This window comes from Phaenicophaeus curvirostris, chromosome 19 (assembly GCF_032191515.1).
Source record: "Phaenicophaeus curvirostris isolate KB17595 chromosome 19, BPBGC_Pcur_1.0, whole genome shotgun sequence".
Taxonomy (NCBI): domain Eukaryota; kingdom Metazoa; phylum Chordata; class Aves; order Cuculiformes; family Cuculidae; genus Phaenicophaeus; species Phaenicophaeus curvirostris.
In genome coordinates this window covers 7,777,893-7,799,852 of record NC_091410.1, presented here as the reverse complement: position 1 = coordinate 7,799,852, position 21,960 = coordinate 7,777,893, and the positions used below count along the sequence as shown (strand labels likewise).

The window sequence follows — 21,960 nt, the reverse complement described above, 5'->3', positions numbered from 1 at the left end:
GGGCAGGCGGGGCTCGGGGCCTGGGGCAGGCGGAGCTTGGGCCTCGGGGCCCGGTGCAGGCGGAGCTCGGGGCCTGGTGCCGCCGCCCTCCGCCCCCTGCGGTGCCCAGTGCCCAGAGCGCCCGGCTGGAAGGGCCCTCAGGGATCCTCTGGCCAAAGCTTTTAGGCTTTTTAGATCTGTTTAAACGAGACGGCCCGGCGCCCTGTCCAGCTGAGCTTCACACGTCCTACAGGGAGGAATCCACTGCTGCCCCGGGAAGGGATTCTTAATGTTTTGCCGTTCTCATGGTGAAAACTTTTCTTCTGGAATCCCCGAGGAATCTCCCCAGGAGCAACTTGTACCCTTCGCCCCTTTGTAAGAAGGCCTCCCCTAAGCCTTCTCCTCTCAAGGCTCAATGAACCCGGTTCTTTCAGCTTTACTTCACACACAAGGTGTCCTAGTCCTTTCCTAGTCACCCTAGTAGCCGTTCTGGGCCCTCTCCAGCCTGGCCAAAGGCACCCGGCTCCACTGGCCCCTGGCAGGCAGGCAGGATTCCTCCCACGGCTCCATGGAGACGAGATGTGGTGCTGGGACGTGGAACAGAAAAGCTGCTGGGGCCACGGGCCCTGCCCCAGGCTTTGCTGCCCATGATGGTCAGTGTAGAGCTGCAGCGCGAGGTGCAGAGCTGGCACAGCACCACGGCAGAGCTGCCCGCGATCACCAGCGGGTCTGTCGGTAATTAGCAACCAAATCAGGCATCGTTTCCTCAAGACTCTCCAAGAGCCGCTGTGGCACAGGTAGCGAGTGCAGAAACAGAGTACGAAAGTGCAGAAGCAAGTTTACAACAATTAAGTTACTCCTTACCTAAATTCTTTTACTTTACTCTGTTAATCATCCTCTGCAAGGATTCTTCTCATCCACGTTTCTTCCTCTGCACATCCAAGTACCCAAAGCTCGTGTGCATCACAGCAGCCCAGCAGGAGGCTGTCATTTCCAGGATTGCAAGGTTTACGGTCCATTTTTCATGCAGAGAAGACGTCAAGAAACATGACAAAACACAGCCTTTGGCATAGTTAAATATTTATTTTGCAGAATCACTTGATGTATGAGACAGCAGTTTGATTAAAAAGCTGCATCCCGATAAATCCACAGAGCCTACTGCATTGTCAGCATGAGAAACCTTCCAAGCAGCGTGCACGCCTGGAGCAGCTCTGAGTTCCAGGGAGGAGAGGGTGGGCTCTTCCCAGCTCCCTTCCCTCCCACAGCCGCTGGAAAATTGCCTCAGGGTGACCAGTGACTGCAGTGACAAGCTGCCACCCACATGAAGTGGTTCCACTTTTGAACCACGGTTGCCCACACAACCAGTCCCCGGCCCCCACTGTCTGTGCTACCTTACAAGAAGCTGCTACCAGTGGAAGAGGAAGAAAAGCTCCCACAGAAGAGTTCAGAATCAGAGTACTTGAAGAGAAAAGTCTTATCAAGAGCTCATGAAGCTTTGTGGCTTTCTGCTACAGGAGGTTGAAAACAAGAACCTAACGAGCGTTTATGTAGATACCAGGAATCCCCAGAGCTATTAATGACAAATCATTAAACCACAGGACTGAGTTCTAATAAGCAGAAGACCTAATGAAGAGGTAGAATATACACAACCCCTGTTCCCCACGTCCTCCTCTGCTTTCTAACAGGCTGTCCATGCCACAGACGGTCACACTGCCCAGCTGGACTTGGTCCCATTCCCTGCAGCTTCCTTATTCCCATCCCTCACGGTCACCTTAGCAGACATGAAGGGAAGGAGAAACTTAAAAATGAGCTGTGAGATGGTAGCAAGCAGCAGTCGGCTTCTTTGCTCCTCAGTGGAATTAACTAGAACAATGCAGAGGGCAGCGCACCCAGGTAAAGGCTGAACGGTTTATGTTAAAAATGAAGTGCAGGGAACAATGTGTTTCAGGAGGCTGACACCTCTGTTTCACTCTTGAATATGCTGCAGGCGTTTACAAATAGCTGAAGTCCACAGTACAGCTCAGCAGAGCTGTTTAGAAATACGAAGCATTTGCTAGGTCCACATTCTAGCTGTTAATCGGAGTTCCAGGTTATACAATGTCTTTGTACTATTCTCCCCGTAATTCAGACTCTAGCACTAAACCAGCAAGTATTTTTTGAAAAGTTTGTGAGGGTGAAGAGTGGTTTTGCAAAGGTTTTTTTTCTGCTGTTCTGCCTGTCCAGTCAGGACTGCGCACGGCCAAAGCTCAGGCTAATGGAGAAGTAAGTACATGGAGCCCCATTTCCTCTACTTTCATACCCAAACTATTTAAAAAGCAGCAGCAGGTGATACTGCTGCAGCACCGATCTTCTGCCTTTGTGCGAGCATACAGTTTCCTCTTAGTGGTTGCATGAACTATTTACTGAAACTTTAAGAAGCAGAGTAAAAAATAAAAACTGACCTAGACTTTAAGGTAATCAAACGATTATCTGAAGAAGCTGCAGTGGAGTAACCATAGTCACACAATTAAAGGTCCTCAAATAAGAGCATCACCATCCTTCTTGGGGTGCTGCAGCTATCGAGCATTCCTCCTCCCTCACAGACTGGAAGGATACAGCCCAGCCTCAGACACAGGGCGTGTTTCCTCAGCTCTAGCTCATACAGGCAACGCAGGAGAAACAATTACCATCTAGTCTGGCAAACACTTCTTCAATTATCAAATATCAAAGGAATACTAGGGCCTGGCAGACCCACCATCATAATTAACCATCGCGATTCAGCTGGTGAGAGCGCCCGGTCTGACAATCACCTCCATGGGAGGTACAAGGGACTGCGGGGAGAACGTGCGCAGTAAGCAGCTCTTGTCCAGTCCTGAGTAAGCTTACCCTTACACAGGGTGTTCCCATGACAAAGGCTCCCAGCCTTCTTTACTCTAACGATTCCAGGATTTCTGGTGTTTACGAACAGACCCTGTTCCAGCCCACAGGCGGGGTTTTAATTTGGCAGCCACAGCAACTCTTAAATAATTCTCTTCTCAAGAAAGACGAGTGAAAACTTCCCCTCTCTCGTCACCATGGGGACTACAGTTCTGCTGTAGCACTTCCAGCTTCCCAACAACAGCCTCCAAAAGCCCCTGGAAGAGCTAAGAACGCTGTCATTCCGAGCACCGCAACTCCCCAGGACGTGTCCAAGCACAGATTCCCGTGACACCAGACAAAAGTGTAAAGCGACTCGTACACATTTGACTGTAGCCACTGTGCGAAGAGCTGCTGGACAAGAGAACAAGGAATCTTCTTGGAATGTCCCAGGCTGCAGCCAAACAAACCACACCTTCTGGCTTTGTAAATAAGAGTCTGTCTGCTTCCTTTGTAGATACCTCTGTCTGTCTCCCAGAAGGAAGAAAAACCCAAAAGTCCACCACAAGTCCTGTCTTATACAAACTCAGTAAGGTACAGGTGTCAACGCCTGGTCAAGATTTACGACACCTTCTTAGCCGGGCACCAAACAGTGTCAGGATAGAGCAGACAATGGACAGATTTAAACCTATGAAGGGGAAAAATAAAAAGAAACTATCAAATTGGATTTGTCAGTACAAGGAATGTCCTGGCATTAAACGTGGAGCTGTCTAACAAGAGCAGAAAGGGCACAGCGACAAAAGCCAGCAGGGTGAAATAACCCCATGGGGGGTTATCCTGGTCATCTTATAGGTGAGAAGCAAGAACGAGGCAGGGAGACCTTGTTTTGGAAGTGGACACTCACCGGGTTGGATCTTGCTGAAGGCCAAACACTCCTCCCACACTCACAACATTGTGTTTGTTTTCAGGGTCCCCGTAACTTAGGGTTACCTGGAAACGCAAATCAACAGTCACCAACTGCAACACGGACACAGAAGAACAGAGCGGGGACAGCGGGATTATTAATGAGCTACGAAGGAAGACTCTGCAAATCCTGTCTGATCTGAAGGGTGGATCCCATTTGGAATGGTTGGACTCGATGATCCGGTGGGTCTCTTCCAACCTGGTTATTCTATGATTCTATTCTATGAAAGACGGTAGTTTATTTTGACATAAGCAGTGTTAGCACTGAGTGGCAGCCAAACGGACCGCTGCTCATCTAAGGGCAACGTGGGAGAATAAACAAAGGAGCTGAAAGCTGCACTGCTGCGAAGGATGAGTTACAACTATGAGCTTCGTAAGGGCATTAATCCTGCTGATGTCTGTGCCTTCGCTCAATACCACGTGTTCATCCTCAGCAGACGCTGCCACGTGACAAACCTGGCAACAAAATCTAGACTTCTGTAACTCTGATTCACCGCTCATCTCCCACACAAGCACTGAATTAGGAAATTTTCAGGTGGCAGGTACATGATGACTTGTATTTTCTTTGCAACTGCCTGGATTTTGGGTTAGCTGGTACAGTCTGTGTTCAGCCTACAGTCAAATTCACCAGCATGAAGGGGATTGCATCACGGTGGAAACTGGCCCCGAGCGTGCGTTTCTGTTGCCCAACACAATTGCCAGGAAAATACAACCAAGCAGTTTGTATGGGCAAAACCACACTCTGGGTTTTCATGGTGCAGAACAGCAAGAGGCAGACAAAGCATCTGGACAGCCTCATAGCTCCATCTACCGCCCACGAGTAAAAAGCTGTCCCAGCAATTAAACACTGCTTGTTTTTTTCCTAAGAAACGTTGCTTAAGTTTTGTAAAATTCTAACAAATTATTCTTAAAAATAATTAAACATTTAACCGTGTCTTAGCTACCAAAGAGGCACTTGCTATAGCTGCGAGGCGAGTCTTTTTGAATGAATTAAGACTGAGATTTTGTGAGGCAAGGACTGAAATGCTTCCTTACGTGGCAGGCAAACTAAGCACTGTCTCCTTCTACACCTGCTGCTTCTGTGACTCGCAGAAAGTCAATTTAGAAGGTGATGGGGAAAGACTACATTTAGGCTGAAGGTAGCGGAATGTGTCCTCAAAGGAGGGGGCAGCTACATGATCGAACAGGTGCAAGTGCTTTTTACCTACATGAACGAATGGGATGGGACCCAGCTCTGAGCAAATCTGCCCACGCCCCTCTTGGCTGAGGAGCACAAAGTCTCCGCAGAGCATTCCTTCTGATCGGATCGAGGTGTGAGGATAAGGAGATGAGGCTTAGCCCTACCTGCTGCAGCACCGCCTCGCCTTGAAGCCTCTGCAGATTTTCCAGGTGCGAATGGAACAAGGGGCTGTGCAGCAGTTTTACCTCCAGCAGTCCTTCAATGATGTAGCCAATAGTGCAGTCGTCAGGAAGACGCACTCTTTCTGCAGTACTGATGAAATTACCCAGGCTGTGAGACAGAGCACAAGAGACAAGACGAAGGATGCTTTAAAACCTGCCAGACACACTCTAATGGAGCTCAGCTAGGAACAGTGTTTACCTGGCCCAGGGACTCATCTTCAGGGCGAGACCTCTGCTGATACAGAACCCTGCTCCACCTGTGGCAAACCAGAATTTCACGGTTGTCTTCTGAAGAGCAACAAGAAAAACACACAGTAGTTACTGATAATCGGCTTTTCCCATTAGCCTGGGCAGGAAAGGGAAGGGAACTCGAGGTTCTATTGGATATCAGGCACTGCACTGGAGTCAGAATCAGACTACAGACTGATTCCTATTTCTTCAGACTGCTGGAAGCCCAGGCAGCTGTTCTCTCAAAGGGAACTCTATCCTGGAACTGACGGCAAGCGAACCATCGAATTACCACAACCGAGGTGGCACACGTGAAATGAGAAACTATAGTCCCGTTCCCACCCAATTCTGTCCGTCCCCGGGTCATTCCCCAAGGGTCACAGCCACCTCAGCGTCCCCAAGGAAACCAAAGGTGATCATCAAAGGATTACTCACTCCATCTCCAAGAAGACTATTTTCTTGTGCAGAGGTTTCTCTAATAAGCTGCTTTATAACTGCCTTTCCAGCCAGTGGATTGATTTATCCTCAGGTCTGTCAGTACAGGTGACCTGGTGAGGACTCATCCTTTGGCACAGGTACCTCCTGACTGAGTTTAAGTTTGCTTCCACTTCTTGAAAACCCAGTAACCACTCAGTACAGAAACGCTTTGTACATCTGACGGCCCTTCTCACTACCTGAGGTTGATGCAGGGGGATGACGATGTGACACTGCTCTCAAAATGAGCAAAAATCCCCAAACCAAACCCTAAAACAAGAGACACTGCCCCCCAAACCACTAAAGAAAAATGGCCAAGGTGGGGAGGCCCTGCTTGCCTCAGGGACTTCCATACGTGAGTAAAGGAAGGGAAAGGGACATCCACCCAGGAGACAAACTCCACTGAACATATATGCACATGAGCTCAGACTGAAGGTTTGTTTAATCCAGCACCCTGTCTCTGAAACCCCCCAGTGCCAGTCTCATTGCTGTCATACCAAATCACTTTCTTTTATGTGGGAATCCTAGAAACTCTCAAGGTTTTAAAAGCTTGTAGAAGGTCAGAATGTCTCTCAGGCTAACTGCAAAGTCTGCTTACTGATCCATCGCTTTGGACATGGTCGGCTGCTTCGATGGGATGGTCCAGACTCGGTCGCCCCACGTAGACATCCTGGCTATGTGAGAAGGCAGACAGGAGACGCAGGAGAGTCCGAGGGTTCACGTAGTTGTCATCATCCACATGGCAAAACCATCTTCAAACAAAGCGAAATAATAAAGTTACTGCAGAGCAGTGACAAAGAAATGAGTTACAGGTCTAGAGCTGAGCCTCAGTCTTTCAGGCTTGAAGGAAAAAGCATTTTCCGTTGTCCTGAATTATTGGAAGCTGAAAGCATCCTACTTCTGGGAAAAGCCTGAAATGAATGACCCCTGTTAGATGAACATCCTCTCTACCTTTAGATGCTGTTTGTCTAAAAGTGCTGTGCTCCCCTCCCTAGGCTCATCCCCTCACTTTAGCTAATGCTGAGCTCCTTAATGCAGCAGAGCAGGACACTCAAGCTTCCTGCAAACGCAGAACTGGAAGAAACAAAGTCAATCAGAACACATTTCACCTACTTCTGCCCAGATTCCAGGAATTTATCATATTCTACAGACATCTTGCAGCAGAGAGCTTGCCGGGTATGGACAGCCGAACAGTTGGTGTTGATCATATGGTCTCCTAGGAAAACACAGACAAGATCTCTCAGGCTTGAGGAGCTCATACAGTTTAAAAGGCTACAAAGAGGGCGCATGTGGCACTGACACTGCAAATCCGAAGTGTGGATGGTGCATACGTGGAGAGCGAGTGGCAGGACTGGAGGGGCGCAGGGGTTCTGCATGGCAGGCACGCTGAGAGCACATGAAAACGCGTGAGTGCAGGGTATACAGAGCGACGTGAGACTGTGCACAAACGAAATGTCTCATGCAAAATCGGAGCAGAAGGTCTTAAGCTCATTAACAGGAAGGCAGAGGCAAAGGCAAACCCAGTATTCAGAAGTTCCAGGCATCTTGTCCAGGCGCTAAGTAGGCACAGTGTATTCTCCTGTGAAAGGAGAAGTTTTCTCCATTTTCTCCATCTTAGCTTTCCTAATTGCTCATAGGGTATGAAAATAAGGACTTGTAGCAAAAACTCAGTTATAAAAGATAGCATGCAGCTATACCGCACGGCTTACCAGCTTTCAAGCGTAGCTCCCGGTCCTCCCAGTCTGTGAATATAAACGTCTGTGGGAGACAAAACCGATGTGACCACATGTAAGGATTTCAGGAACCAATTTCAACTTTGCTCAGTTGCAGTCAGAATTCTGAATGTTTTCTCTTGTGAGCTTATTTCTCGGTTATTACTGGGAGCAGGGTGGGAAGCAGTGGTGGGGCAAAACCTCGCAGCTTCAGGCCCCACCTGCTTTGACGGGTGTTTGCACAGCAAACCAAGAGTCTCATTTCAGTATAGCAGCCAAGGTTTTACCCTCCTTATCTCAGGGCACCAACTTTAAGGTAGGAATGGCTGATTTTTTCAGTAGTACCTCTGCAACTTCCCCTCCTCCCTAGCTAGGAGTCGCTCCCGGCTGTTAAACCAACCAAAAGGAGGAATGACAGGCAGGGTAGGAAGGACCAGGCGCTAACGCTGCCTTGTTCCAACTGCCAGACAAAATTCTGCTAAAGTGCTTGACTGGACTAAAATCCCCTAAAAAGGAAACAAGTTCTGTGTGATTCTATGGGAAAACCCAAGTCACTGAAGCACTTAGGTTTGAGACATCGGCTGAGACCCATCGGCACTGGGCACCTCCCGCTGCCAGGTAGCACAAGGGTTGGCAAACTGCACGGAGCCCCCATCCTGGAGCGTGAGGAACCAGCTCAGCTGATACAAACGCTTCTGGAGGTGCAGGGACAATGTTAGGGGGCAGGGACGGCACTGGGGGAGCAGGGATGGGGCAGACTAGGTGGGAGGGTGTCTGTCTGGGAGCACAGGGGTACAGGGATGGCACAGGGGGACTGGAACGATGCTTGAGGAGTGCAGATACACCAATATGAGGGGACGGTGGGACAGACTGAGACAGTGTTCAGGGAGCAGGGACTGTGTCTGCCGAGGGACAAGGGGCTGGGGACGGTGCTCAGGGGTACAAGGCCACCGTTGCGGGGCAGGAACGGTGTCCGTCCGGGGGCAGGGGTAGAGGGACGGTGCTGAGGGGGTAGGGACTGGGCAGAGCGAGCGAGGTGGCGCCGGAGACGGGGACGGCGCCGGGTCTGTAGGAGCGACTCCTCACCTGCCCCCGCGCCCGGGAGATCCAGGTTTGCAGGAGCAGGTCCAGCCGGCTCCGGTGATGCTTCCGCGTGGTCTTCACCGCGATGAAGACGTCCTTCAGCTCTAGGCCCTCCCCGGCGCCGCCGCCGGGTCGGTTCGGCGGGGCCGGGCAGGGCTGGGCGGCGGCGGCGGCGGGGGGGTGCGGGGGAGGCGGGCGCCCCCGCGGCAGCAGCAGCAACAGGAGCGCGGCGGCGCCGAGGCAGAGCAGCGGGCAGGCCCTACGCAGCGCCGGGCAGGGCCCGCTCATGGCGCAGCCCCGGGCCGGCCCCCCATGGCCCCGCCGCGGCGGAGCGGAGCGGCCCAGTCCCCGCACCCTCCCGCCGCCGCCGCGGCCGCCGCCGCCGCCGCCGCCCCCTCAGCGCGGCTGCCGGAAGCGGAAGTGACGCCCAAGGGGGTGGGCCGGAAGTAGAGACCGGAAGTGGCGCCCGCGAGGGGAAGGATGCCGCTGCCCGTCCAGGTCTTTAACCTGCAGGTACGGGGCCGCCGCCGCCAGCGCCGGGATGGGGCCTCCGCACGGGCCGGGCCGAGGCGAGCCGAGATGGGGTCTTCGTCCCCCACAACCCTGGGCGTATCCGGTCCCGTCTGAGCCGCTGCCTCCGGCCCCGCGGCCTCCGGGCCGGTACGATCGGTGCCTCCGGGCGCTCCAGGCCCGTATGATCGGTGCCTCCGCCCCCACCCCGGCCTCCGGGCGACCTGGTCCGGTCTGACCCGATGCCTTTGTGCTCCCGGCTTGGGGACGATCCGATCCGGTGCCTTCGTCTCCCCCCACCCCGGGCGATCCGGTCCCGTCTGAGCCGGTGCTTGTGCCCCCGTGGCCTCCGAGCGATCTAGGCCGGTACGATCGGTGCCTTCGCCCTCTCGGCTCTGGGGCGACCCGGTGCGGTCCCATCCGGTGCCTCCCGCTCCGCTGCTGGGCCTCGGGGGGCAGAAGGGAGGTCACCGCGGCGGGCGGGGACCCGGGAGCCGCGCGGAGGAGAGGAAGGCGGGAGCTCCTGCCCCGCAGAACCAGGCCCCCTCCCGCAGTTCGCTGCCTCCCTCCCCTCGCTGTCAGGGCGCGGGGTCGGGACAGGGCGAGGGGTAGCTGCACAGCTCCTGGGAGGCTTCACGGATCCCTCCGGGCTGCCGGGCTGAGCGCATCCTGGGGAGGGAGTGTGGCTGTGTTTGCTTTGCTTTGCAAGTAGCTCTTAAACCTTGCATCTTCCTTCTAAACTAGAGTTAGCTTGAGAACAGCAGCGTTCAGCTGTCCTAGTGAGACTTCCAGCCCACTTGTGTTTTTCCCTGTCTGGGAGTTAAGAGTGAAATGTAGAGCAGAGCCAGCGTAGCGGGACACAAATCGTTCTGTTCCAGCAGCTGGAGTTACCATTAGCTCCTGCTGTGCTGATTTCTTGTCAGGTTTTTACTGTGGTAAGCAAACACGGCTTAAAAAACAAAGCAACCCTGGTCCTTAGCGTTTATAAGATGAGAAAAAAGAAAAATGGAACAAGTAACCATCTTGGTATATGGGGACTTAGGTGGTTTCATGTATGGTTTTCCCAAGTGGTGAACTAAACAATCAAACCCTCCTTTGCACTCTCTTTCCATCACACAGAGAGTAACAAACTAGAAAACAAACTTTTCGAGGCTTTACTTGCTTTTACTTCAGATTTTGGGTTGTTCTATATCAGGACTGAGATGTGGACATTTGGTGCCCCCTTGGCTGGGAAAAAACAAACTGCCCGTGTGTAGCACGAGAGGCATCAGGTTTTAGAGTTAGAAAATCTGTGTCCTCCCACAAAAGGATCTTCCTCACAAAAAAAATCTGGATCCTTCTCATGAAAAAAAAACCCTAAACTGAACCACCAACACAATCCAAAGCCCCTCTGTCTTTGGTTTCTTAACAGACAGCAAAATCAATAAAATTATGGCAATAATTCAGTGTTGGTGGGGCCAAGGAGGTTGGCACTTGTGTCCTTTCTCACATTCACTCATGCAGTTTTCCCCAAATCAGGTGTTGCTTATGGTGACGTCTGCACATGTTCAGTGTTTTATAAGATGACGTTCTGTTTGGTTTTCCTGACTTTAAATCGGTGGTGCTGGTGCAAAACGTTCTGCACGCTTCTGACTAGGAGAGAGAAAAAGTCTTCCCTGGGAGCAGGCACAGGGATGGTACTGACGCGGTTGTGCTGAGGTCGCTGTGCGTGTGACTCCTCCTGTGGTTCACAGCAGTGCGAGAGACACTGGGAGAATAAAACTGTATTGCTCCTGCAAAAGAGAATCTACCTGAACAGCCAGACTAGGATAACTACAGTACAATAGTTCAACTGATGGTGAATTTTTGCGGTGCAGATCAATTTTCCTCCATTATTTGTTAGAAACCGTAGAATTGCCATTCTGCATTCTCTTCTTCGGTCTTTTAAAGTGTAACAGTTGTATCTTTTTTCCCCAAAAAATATTACTGTTAAGCATTAAAGCAGCTTTGCAAGGTTCTGGTGAGGTTTTTTAGTACTTTTTGAATTTTTGGAGCTTCTTGAGCTGAGTGTTAATGCCTGCTGTGGCTCAAAGAAGAGAGATGGAATGTCATTTGGAGTCTAGCATGCACGCCTGAGCTACTTTGGAGAATCAGATTTGCTTCCTTGCTTGATAACCTACCAAACAAAATAAAATGCTCCATGTGAATGCAGTGCTGTGTATTTCAGACAACGTATCGGGCTGAGTAGTGATGTTGCTAGAGAAAAATCCTGACCGTGTCTAAAGGCCGAGGGGTGTTTTTTCATTTGTAAAATTTGATGTGTCTGAAAGCAAGTCCTTTGCAGATTGGGCCACGTAGTTGTTTCCTGCTCAGGCATAATAAGTTCATTTTTGCCATTCCAGGGTGCAGTTGAGCCCATGCAGATCGACGTGGATCCACAGGAAGATCAGCAAAATGCACCTGATATCAACTACGTGGTGGAGAACCCCACGCTGGTACGTGCCGGCTGAGAGCTCCTGGGTTACGTTTCTGGGGCACGGCCTCTTCCTTTAAGGCATTTGAAAAACTCCCTCGTTTTACTCCTTGTCAGCTTGTTAGTTAGAGATTATTTAATAGAGTCTCTTCAAAGCAAGAACAGCAGCAACCGTCTCAGTATGTTAAATGTTGACAGGCAGCCTGAATCCAGTGTTTCCTACTGCCTGGATGCCTGACCTTGCCCTGAACATTCTGCTGTGGCTGTTTGCGTGTGTGCTTCTGTTGTTAGGAAATCTCCCTGCAATGCTGTATCCTGTCTTTTCTACACTTTTTGTGGTCCTCTTCTGCCCCCTACCCCAAGGCTTAAAATTCGTGAAGCATTCAGAATTTAAACCTCAGATCCTTCCTCAAGTGGAAGAGACCTTGTTTGTTCTCAAAGCAGATGTTTTAAGAAATTAATATGAGCAAAAGAGTGCAGGTTGTTCTATGGAAACTATTTTTCAAGGAAAAGCTCCATCTGGAATGACTGTCTGGTTTAGGAAACTTCAGCTCAAATGATGGAATCTCAACAGAATTATTAACAGGTGATCTAAGTGGTGATTAAAGCGGGTGATCTGATGAGCCTTAATGGAAAATGTCATAGATCGAGTACAAAGAAGGTAAATTGTAACTTCCTGCATATTTTTGAGGAAATCGCTAATGCTTGAAGAAAGCAGAAATGGAATAATTTTACCTGTTTTTTTTAATCTGTCTGAGTCATGCTGCCCTCCATGAAGGGTCAGGTCGGTGTCGTGGACTGATTTAGCGTTGCTGCCTTCGCTCCCTAAGCCCGGGTGTTGTTTGCAGGACCTGGAGCAGTACGCGTCCAGCTACAGTGGGCTGATGCGGATTGAGCGGCTGCAGTTTATCGCCGATCACTGCCCACAGCTGCGGGTGGAAGCTCTCAAGATGGCACTGTCCTTCGTCCAGAGAACTTTCAACGTTGATGTGTATGAAGAAATCCACAGAAAGCTGTCTGAGGCCACCAGGTACCAGGAGGCGATGGGAACTCGGGGAGCTATTTTGACTGGGTCAAGACTAACGTGTCACACTTGGCATGTCACACTCGCATGTTCCTTGTGTAAATTGTCTTTGTTGTTAGAATGTGATGGCAGTGAAATACTAGTTCAGACCTAAGCTCTCATGCTTCTGTAAAGATTAAACATGAAGACATTCTCTCATTCTGAAGCTAAGTGTTTTAAAAGGCTACAGGTAGGTATTGAGGAGAGTTAAGTCCTTGCAACTGCTTTAAACACTAATCAACGCGGTTGTCTTTCCTTAGGGAGATCATGGAGGTGAAGCCTCTTTGAGATGCTCTTGTGTTCATAAATTAAAACCTTATCTAATTGTTTGCCTTGTTTTGGTTTGATACTTCACTTACCCATCCACACTTCTGGCTTCGCATGATGTTTGTTGCTATGTGTATTTGCTGATTCCTTGTTTGGTTTGCCCCTCAGGTGTGTGTGCCAGTGTGATCATTGCTTTCTTACAGGTGAAAAGGGCTGTTGGTAACAAAAAAACAAACCAAAGAAAAATCCAGAAAACTCAGAATGTGTTTTTTTCTGTTTAAAACATCGGAAAGGGCATTAAGTGCAAGTTGGTGGATGGAAAAAGAAGCTGGCTGGTATCTGTACAGCGTAGCTTTGCGATCAAGCTGTTGCAATACAGCTAGAGAGAGAATGTGCAGACACATGCACGGTGTCCCCGTATAGAGATGTGTGATTGAATTCCATGACTCTTTTAGAGTCATTAAGTACTTTCACAGGATGTCACAATTCATTGCAGCACCATTACTTGCTTGATTTCAGTTGATTTATAGAGCAGGGTATTTCTTTAAAATTAGCAATGGTATACTTGTTAACAAAATACCTCTGGAAGATCATTAGGGAAATGTTGAGAAGAATCTGTAAACACTTGGAATGCTTATATTTTGGTTTTCATGGTAAATCTTAGCAGTCTTTTTCTTCTGTCCCCCACTAGCCCTTGTATCTCCTTGGTTTGTTTTGTGTATGCAGTGCTGTTTGCTCAGGTAACGGTGCCGGGTACGTAGCAGGCCTCAGTTTTGAAAAGCGAGCAGCATAATTGTCACATTCAAACCCTTTCCTTTCAGAGAACTGCAGAATACACCTGATGCCGTCCCTGATAGCGGAATTGAACCCCCTCCTCTTGACACAGCTTGGGTTGAAGCTACACGCAAAAAAGCTCTTCTTAAACTGGAGAAACTCGACACAGATCTGAAAAATTACAAAGGGAACTCCATCAAGGAGAGTATCAGGTGAGATGCAGAAGGCTCTGCTGGAGCAAGGAAGAGCATTTTGCTCCTCCGGGCACCTAACACAGGATGTCAACTGCTTTCAATGCCTTAGGTCAGTGTGTCAAGTTACTTGTTTGGAACAACTGACTGTGTCCTTTCCAGAACACACCATTCATTGGTATTTTAATTCCTCTGCTTCAGGAGAGGCCACGATGACTTAGGTGATCATTACCTTGACTGTGGGGACCTCAGCAACGCTCTCAAATGTTACTCACGAGCCCGTGATTACTGCACAAGTGCTAAACATGTTATCAACATGTGTCTCAATGTCATCAAGGTAGGAGGGTTTGCAGGGAGTGGTACTTGGTGTCTTTCTGCAAAGTCCACCTGTACTTTTCCCTGATTACACTTCTAGTGTCTGCAGCAATGCTGCTGATCCAGGTAACACCATTTATCCATGCTTGTTCTGCACTGTTCCTGGCTCTCGACAGGTCAGTGTCTACCTCCAGAACTGGTCGCATGTGCTGAGCTACGTAAGCAAGGCAGAATCAACACCAGAAATTGCAGAGGTAACGTCCTGCTTTTTAACTAGCATGAGTTTTCCCTTTATTTTTCATCTCCAAAATTTGTAAAATTATTTCTTCCTTTCCCTCCTTGCTCCCTATAAGACTCCCTTCATCTCGCAGCCTGTTCTTTCTCTGATCCAGACTCCTTGGCTGTTCTGCTATTTCTTCTGAGATTCATTGTGTGTTTGTCCCATTATAAATAAGATGAAGTTATCTCACTGTTGAGATTTGCAAGTTAATTATGAAGGTGAACTATCCCAAGCACAGTTATAATCAAAACCGTTTTCATACTGCTTGCTCACCACTGCTTTTTCTTATCCTTTAGCAAAGAGGAGAAAGGGACAGCCAGACACAAGCAATTCTCACCAAACTGAAATGTGCAGCAGGTGAGTGAATCCCCTGTGTTGTCTGTCCACCTTTCTGCCTGTCAGCTGTTCGCAGGGCTCTTGGACAGCAGCGTGCGCTCGGTTTATTTTTTCTCTCTCAGATTTGACAGGCTTTGTATTTTCCCACCAGAAATGCAAAATCTAATAAAGCTGATGTGATGGAACTGCTGGCTCGGTTTTGCCATTTCTTTCCTTAAGTTTTTCTTCGGAGAGGATGCCAGTGTGAGTCAGCGCAGTTCCAAGGATGCCAGATACTGTCTGATAGTCTCATTTCCCTGCAGTAGTGAAGGCACCAGCACCGTGTGGGGCCTGTCCTGCTCCCCAGGCTTTGCAATGTCTCCTAATTTGTATGCTGTCATGAACAAAGGACTGACTGTTTCTGTTTCCTAGGCTTGGCTGAACTGGCTGCTCGGAAGTACAAACAGGCAGCAAAGTGCTTCTTGTTGGCATCGTTTGATCACTGTGATTTCCCTGAGGTGAGGACCAAGAGGGAGCTGTGTGCGGGTCTTGGAGGGGATATCATTCTTCAAAGCATTAGGTTGTAAAATTCAGATATTGCATTATTCTCACAGCATTCCTGTACAGTTTGGTGGTGCTGTGAACTGTGGGCTTGATTTTTTTTTGCTTTAAAAGTCTCTGTGCTTGGGTTCCCTAAGTAATCTGCTCTAAATCATGTCGGAATGACCTGTGGGATTTGTGTATCTGCGTAACTTAATCGAGAGACTGGCTTTTGGAATTGGTTTCTGCCCTCGTAGCAGTGCATAATCACTCCTCAAGCTCTGGGTGAATGCCTGAGAGCACGCTGAGTGGCTCCACGGCATTTGGCAAGGACCCATCTTGTCACGGCCTGAAGGAAACGCCTGGGGTAGAATACATAATTCCAACCTTCTACCATTTCAGTAGTTGGTCACAGCTCGCGCTTTCTCTCTCCCTTTCTCTAGCTGTTATCTCCTAGCAACGTGGCTGTGTATGGTGGTCTCTGTGCCCTTGCTACCTTTGACCGTCAGGAACTGCAACGAAATGTTATCTCCAGCAGGTAAGCGATGCCTTGAGAGGAGTTATTTGTACTGGACATCCTTCGGGTTGAGAGCGGCTTCAGGCAGGAGTAATAACTTTCTTATACAGGAGAGAAAGAGTCACTGAACCTTAGTTTGGCTTTAGCATCAAGTGACATTTTGCTGTCTTAAAACACAGTGGTTAATCAAAGCTGAAATTTTCATAGTACAATGGAAGTTTCCAGCCCAGGTGTAATTTGACATGTACACAGCCCAGTTTTCCATCTCCATCAGCAAACCATATCGGATATTAAATCAGAAGGACAGAGCCCTACAGAAGGCAGCTGTGGGATAATTTGCCTTCATGTCACCACTTGTTCTGATGTACATTAACCATATTAATACAATTTAATAATCGTTAATACAATTCGCAGTGCAATCAAATGATGACATACACAAGTTTAAGAGAATTACAGTCTTTGGAAGAGAGTGGATGTTTGTGAGTCATAGATTGAATTACAGCGATACTGAACTCCTGTAAGCTTGAGTGTGTGGAAGCACTAATTTTAAATTTATGTGGACAAAGGGTCCTTGACTTTTTTATTGGCTGATTCATAGGGTGAGATCCCAAGGTTTGGAAATTTGTGATGGAGAATTGAGAGAGTGCTGAGAAAGGGTGTGCACCCCAAAGATCTCCCACACTCATGATAGATCATTTTCCTGAGACAGCTGCATGCTTAAGCTGCCTATGGCACGCTGTGCTTAGCAAAGGTTGGGCTTGGAAAGGGAACACAAAGCTTCCAGCCCAGACTACAGTGCGGGCACAGATGTGGCTGATGTTTTCTGGCGGCGTGTCCTGGTTTTGACCTACTCCCACTCATTTTTTTGTGTTGGGTGGATGAACACTTATTGCACTTCTATTGCAGCTCTAATGCTGTGCTGCACCTGTGTTCCCGGCTCCCAGCCCTGCTGAAAACAGGCTGTCTGCTCTCTTAGAGGTTAAACTGTTGATAAATAAATGATAATGAGAGTTTGTAACCTTGCCCCTTGAAATAGCGGGGTTGGTGGGATATGTAAGTGGTGGATTCCGATGTCTGATCGCTGCCGTCTTTATCTGTAGCTCCTTCAAACTGTTTTTGGAGCTGGAGCCACAGGTTCGTGACATCATCTTCAAGTTTTACGAATCTAAATATGCTTCTTGCCTGAAGATGCTGGATGAGATGAAGGTGAGTTGCAGGGGAGCAGTGCACAACAGACCCTAAACAGTCCCCTTTGCCTTTTGTGAGAAGCAGTGACTGTTAAAAGGTTACTGAGAGTGTTCAGTGTTCTGTGTCTTCTGTCTCCTGACGTGGTGAATGGAAACAGGGAGGGGTTCAGCAGTAAAGGGTGAGGAGAAATGAGACATAGAATCATAGAATCATAGAATGACCAGGTTGGAAGAGACCCACCGGATCATCGAGTCCAACCATGAGGAGTATGTTTTAGTATTTGATAGGAATAGTTGGACTTGGTGGTCCGGTGGGTCTTTTCCAACCTGGTGATTCTGTGATTCTTTTATTCATTCTTGTTTTACGGTGTTGTCTTGCTGTAGTGTAATATCCTAAAGGTTTAAGTACATACACGTGCCTTTCAGAACATAGCAATAACGTATTTTTTCCAGGCTGCTTCTCAGCTTTTGATGTGTTTCTTTGCACAGGACAACCTGCTGCTGGATATGTACCTTGCACCTCATGTCAGGACACTTTATACCCAGATTCGAAATCGTGCACTTATCCAGGTAATTGCTCCCGTAATCTCGAGAGGTGGGAAAACAGTAAGAGTCGATCTCTCTGTCGTTGCTTTCCCCATGGTTTCTCAGAGGGCAGGGAATATACTTGGCAACAGAATGTTTTCTTCTTCCTAGTACTTCAGCCCCTACGTGTCCGCAGACATGCGCAAGATGGCCACTGCTTTTAATACCACGGTGGCTGCTCTGGAAGATGAACTCACTCAGCTGATCCTGGAAGGACTGATCAACGCCAGGATAGACTCGCACAGCAAGGTGAGTGTCTGAGCCACAGACCAAACAACTCTACTGAGATTAAAAACTATTCTTGGTATGCGTTGAAGCTGCATTTTTCTGTCGTGACTGGTGTTTCCAGTAGGGCTGATGCGTGCATTAACTCGGGCTCTGTGATACTTTAGCTTCCTGCTGTGGAACCCCTGGCGTGGCTCCCGTGTACAGGTCTCTGTGTTGGTTACAGATTCTTTATGCTCGCGATGTAGATCAGCGCAGCACGACCTTTGAGAAGTCTTTACTAATGGGCAAAGAGTTCCAGCGACGTGCCAAGGCCATGATCCTGCGAGCAGCCGTCCTGCGCAACCAGATACACGTCAAGGTATGGGCACGCTAAACGTGGGCTTGGAGACAGTGTTAAGTCTTTTAATTCACTTTTTAACTAAAGCTATAAAAGTTGTTGAATGGAGGATTCTGAAAGGGAGTGGATTTACTGTGCTTATGATTGGACAAATTCTTACAATAGTAAATATGAAATATATAAGGAAAGGTGGTTTGTAGAGAATACATTGACTTGCTTGTACAACACAGAACATCCTCTGAAGTTCATATGCTTGGGTTGATTCTGACTAATTCATTCCAATTAATTCTTGATCCATACATCTTTTATCTTACCAAAAGAAAGATTGTTTGAAGTAATTTTTTTAGTAGAGGAAGTAAAAATACATGAATTGCTTGGAGCATTCCTTCCAGGATGCAGTTCCAAAAGGAACACCCTGAGGGAGCATGGGTCATCTGCCACAGAACATCTTAAATTCTATCATGTATTAATCTCTGTGATAACTAAATACCAGATAGGATTTAACGTCTGGGGCCAACAGCACCTTGTTCATAGTAAAAAAGAGTGGCTTAAAAGTTCTGGTTTGATTTTTTTAGGAACAGTTCTTGGGATCTGTAACTGTAGAAGTTGTAAACACAAAGCTTTTGCAAAGCCATCATTATTTACGAGTTGGGGATCTGCTCTCCCCCTGCTGTTACCTTGCCACGCTTCACCTGTGCTTCGTTTGGTCTCTCAGGAAGCGCTATTGCAGGATGTTTACACATCACTAACTAGGATGTATTTTGGTCTTGTTGCAGTCTCCTCCGAGAGAAGGTAGCCAAGGGGAGCTTACTCCAGCTAACAGCCAGTCCAGGATGAGCACCAACATGTGAAAAACTTTGTGCACTACCAAAAGAAATGGTCCCTCCAGGACTGTTCCCAGTGTCTCACCCACTAACTGCTGAGCTACACAAACTGTCCCTGCCTCCCTCACTTCTTGCTTGGATTGAGAGGGTCGGGGCTGACGGTGGATAATATGAATATTCCAATAATTTCAGTTCTCCTTGAAAGGAAATTCTTTCTAAAAGCAACTTCCCTGCAATGGGCCATCATTTCAGTTTGGGTAGAACATATTCCTCCATTCTCTGCCTTCCACCACTCCATAAAGAGCTGTCAGGTTATTCATACCGATGCTGATTTGAGAGTTTTTCAGCTGCTGTTAGTTTTCTTGTTTCAAAGCAAAAATAGTTAGTGTTAAGTTGAATGGACAGGCATGATCTAAGATGAATTTTGCTGGCCTGAAAGTATTGCCTTGATGCTGAGCAATGCTGAGCTTTCTCTTTATTTGAGATAAACTTACAATTGCGTTGCTCTCAGTTATGAAGCTAGAGTTCTGGCAGGAGAGGAGATTTCCTTTGAAAAATCTTACAGATTTTTCACCAACACCAGAAAACATGGCACTGCTTCCATGCACTCAGTCACAGGCCTTTATTTTAGGGTGTTACGTTTACCTGGATCCAGACTCTTTCTCTTCAGTCTCTGTTTTCAAAGACCTGTTTCCTGATGTGTTCCCCAACTTGTGTGTGACCAGGCTTTGGGGTCCAGTGTTATCATAGCAGTAAATCTCTACTTCATGCAAATATTGCTGCTTGTCCAGTCTTACTGCCATGGTGTGTGATGGTTTCCCAACGTGTGCTTCTGGCAGCGTGGATAAATGCCATGAAATTACCACTCAAGTCCTGTGGAGGAGCCGAAAGGAGCCAATCCAGGTGCCGGCTTTCCAGGTGCATTTATCCTGCTTTTCCTTTTATAAAGGGATTAAAGGTGGCAGCCGAGGTGCGCGCGTGTTCTGTATTAAGGAAAGGAGATGTGCACTGAATTTTCTGAAGTCACTGCAGCCTTGCGTTCATCCAATCCGTAAGGCAAGTGATGAATTCTGATCCAGCCCTGCCTGGTCTGGCAACCGACTACAGATGTTACTGTTCATGTGTTAATGCTTTTTTGTTTGGGTTGTTTTTTAAATAAGTTGTTCTCTCTAGTGCATTAAACAGCAGGATTAAAAATCTTCTGAGTACTTGGAGTTTTGTGTTAAGGCTGGGGTTTAGGTATTTTGATCTCAAGCCACTGATTTTTTGCGAAGCTTGATGGTTCTCTGTAGGCTGCTGCATTTTGCTTTCTGATCTGGTTGGAGACATAGCCTGGATGAACTGTGAAGAAAGTGCAGTTTGAGGGAATGTTCTAACACCAAAATCCCTCCACTGCATTTGCACAGCTGCTAAATGGCGATAGCGCTTGCCACCTCTTCTGGACAGACAGAGCTTTTCTCTCTGATTGCTTGGTTCATTGATGCTGTCGGGCATTGTGTACAGGTTTGTGTAGAGTTACTGGTGTGTGACTCTTCCCTCCAGCCTGTGAAAGAAGCTGCTTTTGCTTTAGGATCCTGTAGATGTGAGTCAGGGCTGTCCAGGCGTGTTTCTTCTAGATATGGTTCAACCTGCCAGTCCAAAAATCAGGAAATTCAACACAGCAGAGATACAGTTCTGTATAACTTGCATTCATAAGCAGTTTTCCCCTATGAAAGATGATTCTTACCTTAAATTTCTCAGTAATTTCCTAGTTAATACATGGGAAAATTGTGACTCACGTAGAAGGGGTCTTCATGCAGAGTAGATCCTGCTTTCCTTACCTGACCTAGGGATAAAGAGTGAAGTGCACCATTAATGGCATGGAACTGACTTCTGCTTATCCCTGATGCTGTTAGGGAGGAGGAGATGAATTACTCTCTGCTTTCCCAATGAGCTTTGCGCTTCAGCTGGTATTGTTTTGGCTTCTGTGTTCCTGTGGGTCTGTGAGTTCCATTGAGTGTTTCGTAGATAGCGCAACCCAGCTTTACATTATCTCACTGGATAACAGCATCAGGCTGAATTGATTAGACGGGGAACAGAAACTGGCTCAGAGGGTGTCAGCCTCCAAGAGAAATGTCTGAGATTCAGTACACGCCGTGTGCCTCGAGTCTACATCTACATAGATTTGTGCCCTGTAAATATGTGCTGAGATCCAGGCTTTTCAGTCTTTGTTTTGATGTGCTGCTTTTTTGTCTTTAAGCTCCCTGATGTTGCCTAAGCCGTTTGCCAAATAAAGGCATCCCCGGTTTCTCTGTGTCAGGTGAACTACTGCCACTCTTCCTCGTGTGCCTCAGAAAATGGATTTAGATACAAGACTCCAGTCTCCCTCAAACCCAAGGGCTAAGGATCATTTTCTGCATCATTCTACGTGCAGAGCGCTGCTTTCTCCTCCCCTGCTGCCTTTAACATCAAACTGTGCGTAATCAAACTGTGTGGATCTTCTTGATGGCCTGTGAAACAGAACAAAATGGGACGGTACCTTGCTGAGTTGGCGGGCTGCAACCTTTTGATTGCGAGATAAACTGGGTAAGTAGTAAATTGCTCAGTAATCTCCAGTCAGTGTAGGTGCAGGCGTGCCGGTAAATGCCTTGGCTTTGCTCCTGTTGTAATGGTGCCTCCGAATTCACAAGGGTTGTTAAGAAGCTGATACGCACTGGTCATCTTTACCTCATTAATTGCAAGGTTTTCAATTTCAGAAGGTCTGCTGGCAGCTCAGGTTGCAGCGTTTCCCAGTAGCGCGGGGATTTGTTTGGTGCGCCACGTGGGGTCTGCGCCGCTGTGCCTGCCTGAGCATCGCAGTCAGCGTTAGGAGTGCTGCAGCCTCCGCCTGGGGCACGAGGAACCTGCATCCATCGGCATCA

General features: G+C 48.1%; 2 protein-coding genes across 3 annotated transcripts; one reads left to right on the top strand and one right to left on the bottom strand.

Moving 5' to 3' along the window:
* Nucleotides 1–1,042: 1,042 nt before the first annotated feature.
* RFNG (RFNG O-fucosylpeptide 3-beta-N-acetylglucosaminyltransferase) lies at nucleotides 1,043–8,993 on the bottom strand. The gene is made up of 8 exons (XM_069872486.1): nucleotides 8,679–8,993; nucleotides 7,590–7,638; nucleotides 6,994–7,096; nucleotides 6,479–6,632; nucleotides 5,378–5,466; nucleotides 5,122–5,287; nucleotides 3,719–3,804; nucleotides 1,043–3,502 (listed from the first exon to the last, which is right to left on the bottom strand). Exons 1-8 carry the CDS (start codon nucleotides 8,961–8,963, stop codon nucleotides 3,436–3,438), a joined length of 999 nt encoding a protein of 332 aa, XP_069728587.1. The 5' UTR covers nucleotides 8,964–8,993; the 3' UTR covers nucleotides 1,043–3,435.
* A 90-nt stretch (nucleotides 8,994–9,083) lies between these two features.
* Nucleotides 9,084–20,257, top strand: GPS1 (G protein pathway suppressor 1). 2 transcript variants are annotated; one of them, XM_069872818.1, is made up of 14 exons: nucleotides 9,084–9,188; nucleotides 11,567–11,659; nucleotides 12,486–12,667; nucleotides 13,789–13,953; nucleotides 14,134–14,269; nucleotides 14,424–14,501; nucleotides 14,824–14,884; nucleotides 15,275–15,360; nucleotides 15,826–15,920; nucleotides 17,000–17,105; nucleotides 17,576–17,656; nucleotides 17,783–17,920; nucleotides 18,123–18,257; nucleotides 19,013–20,257. In XM_069872818.1, the coding sequence occupies exons 1-14, from the start codon at nucleotides 9,156–9,158 to the stop codon at nucleotides 19,085–19,087; spliced, it is 1,464 nt and encodes a 487-aa protein (XP_069728919.1). In that variant the 5' UTR covers nucleotides 9,084–9,155; the 3' UTR covers nucleotides 19,088–20,257. The 2 variants fall into 2 exon arrangements, with proteins under 2 accessions (XP_069728919.1, XP_069728920.1); XM_069872819.1 differs by lacking the exon at nucleotides 9,084–9,188 and adding an exon at nucleotides 10,092–10,120.
* Nucleotides 20,258–21,960: the final 1,703 nt, after the last annotated feature.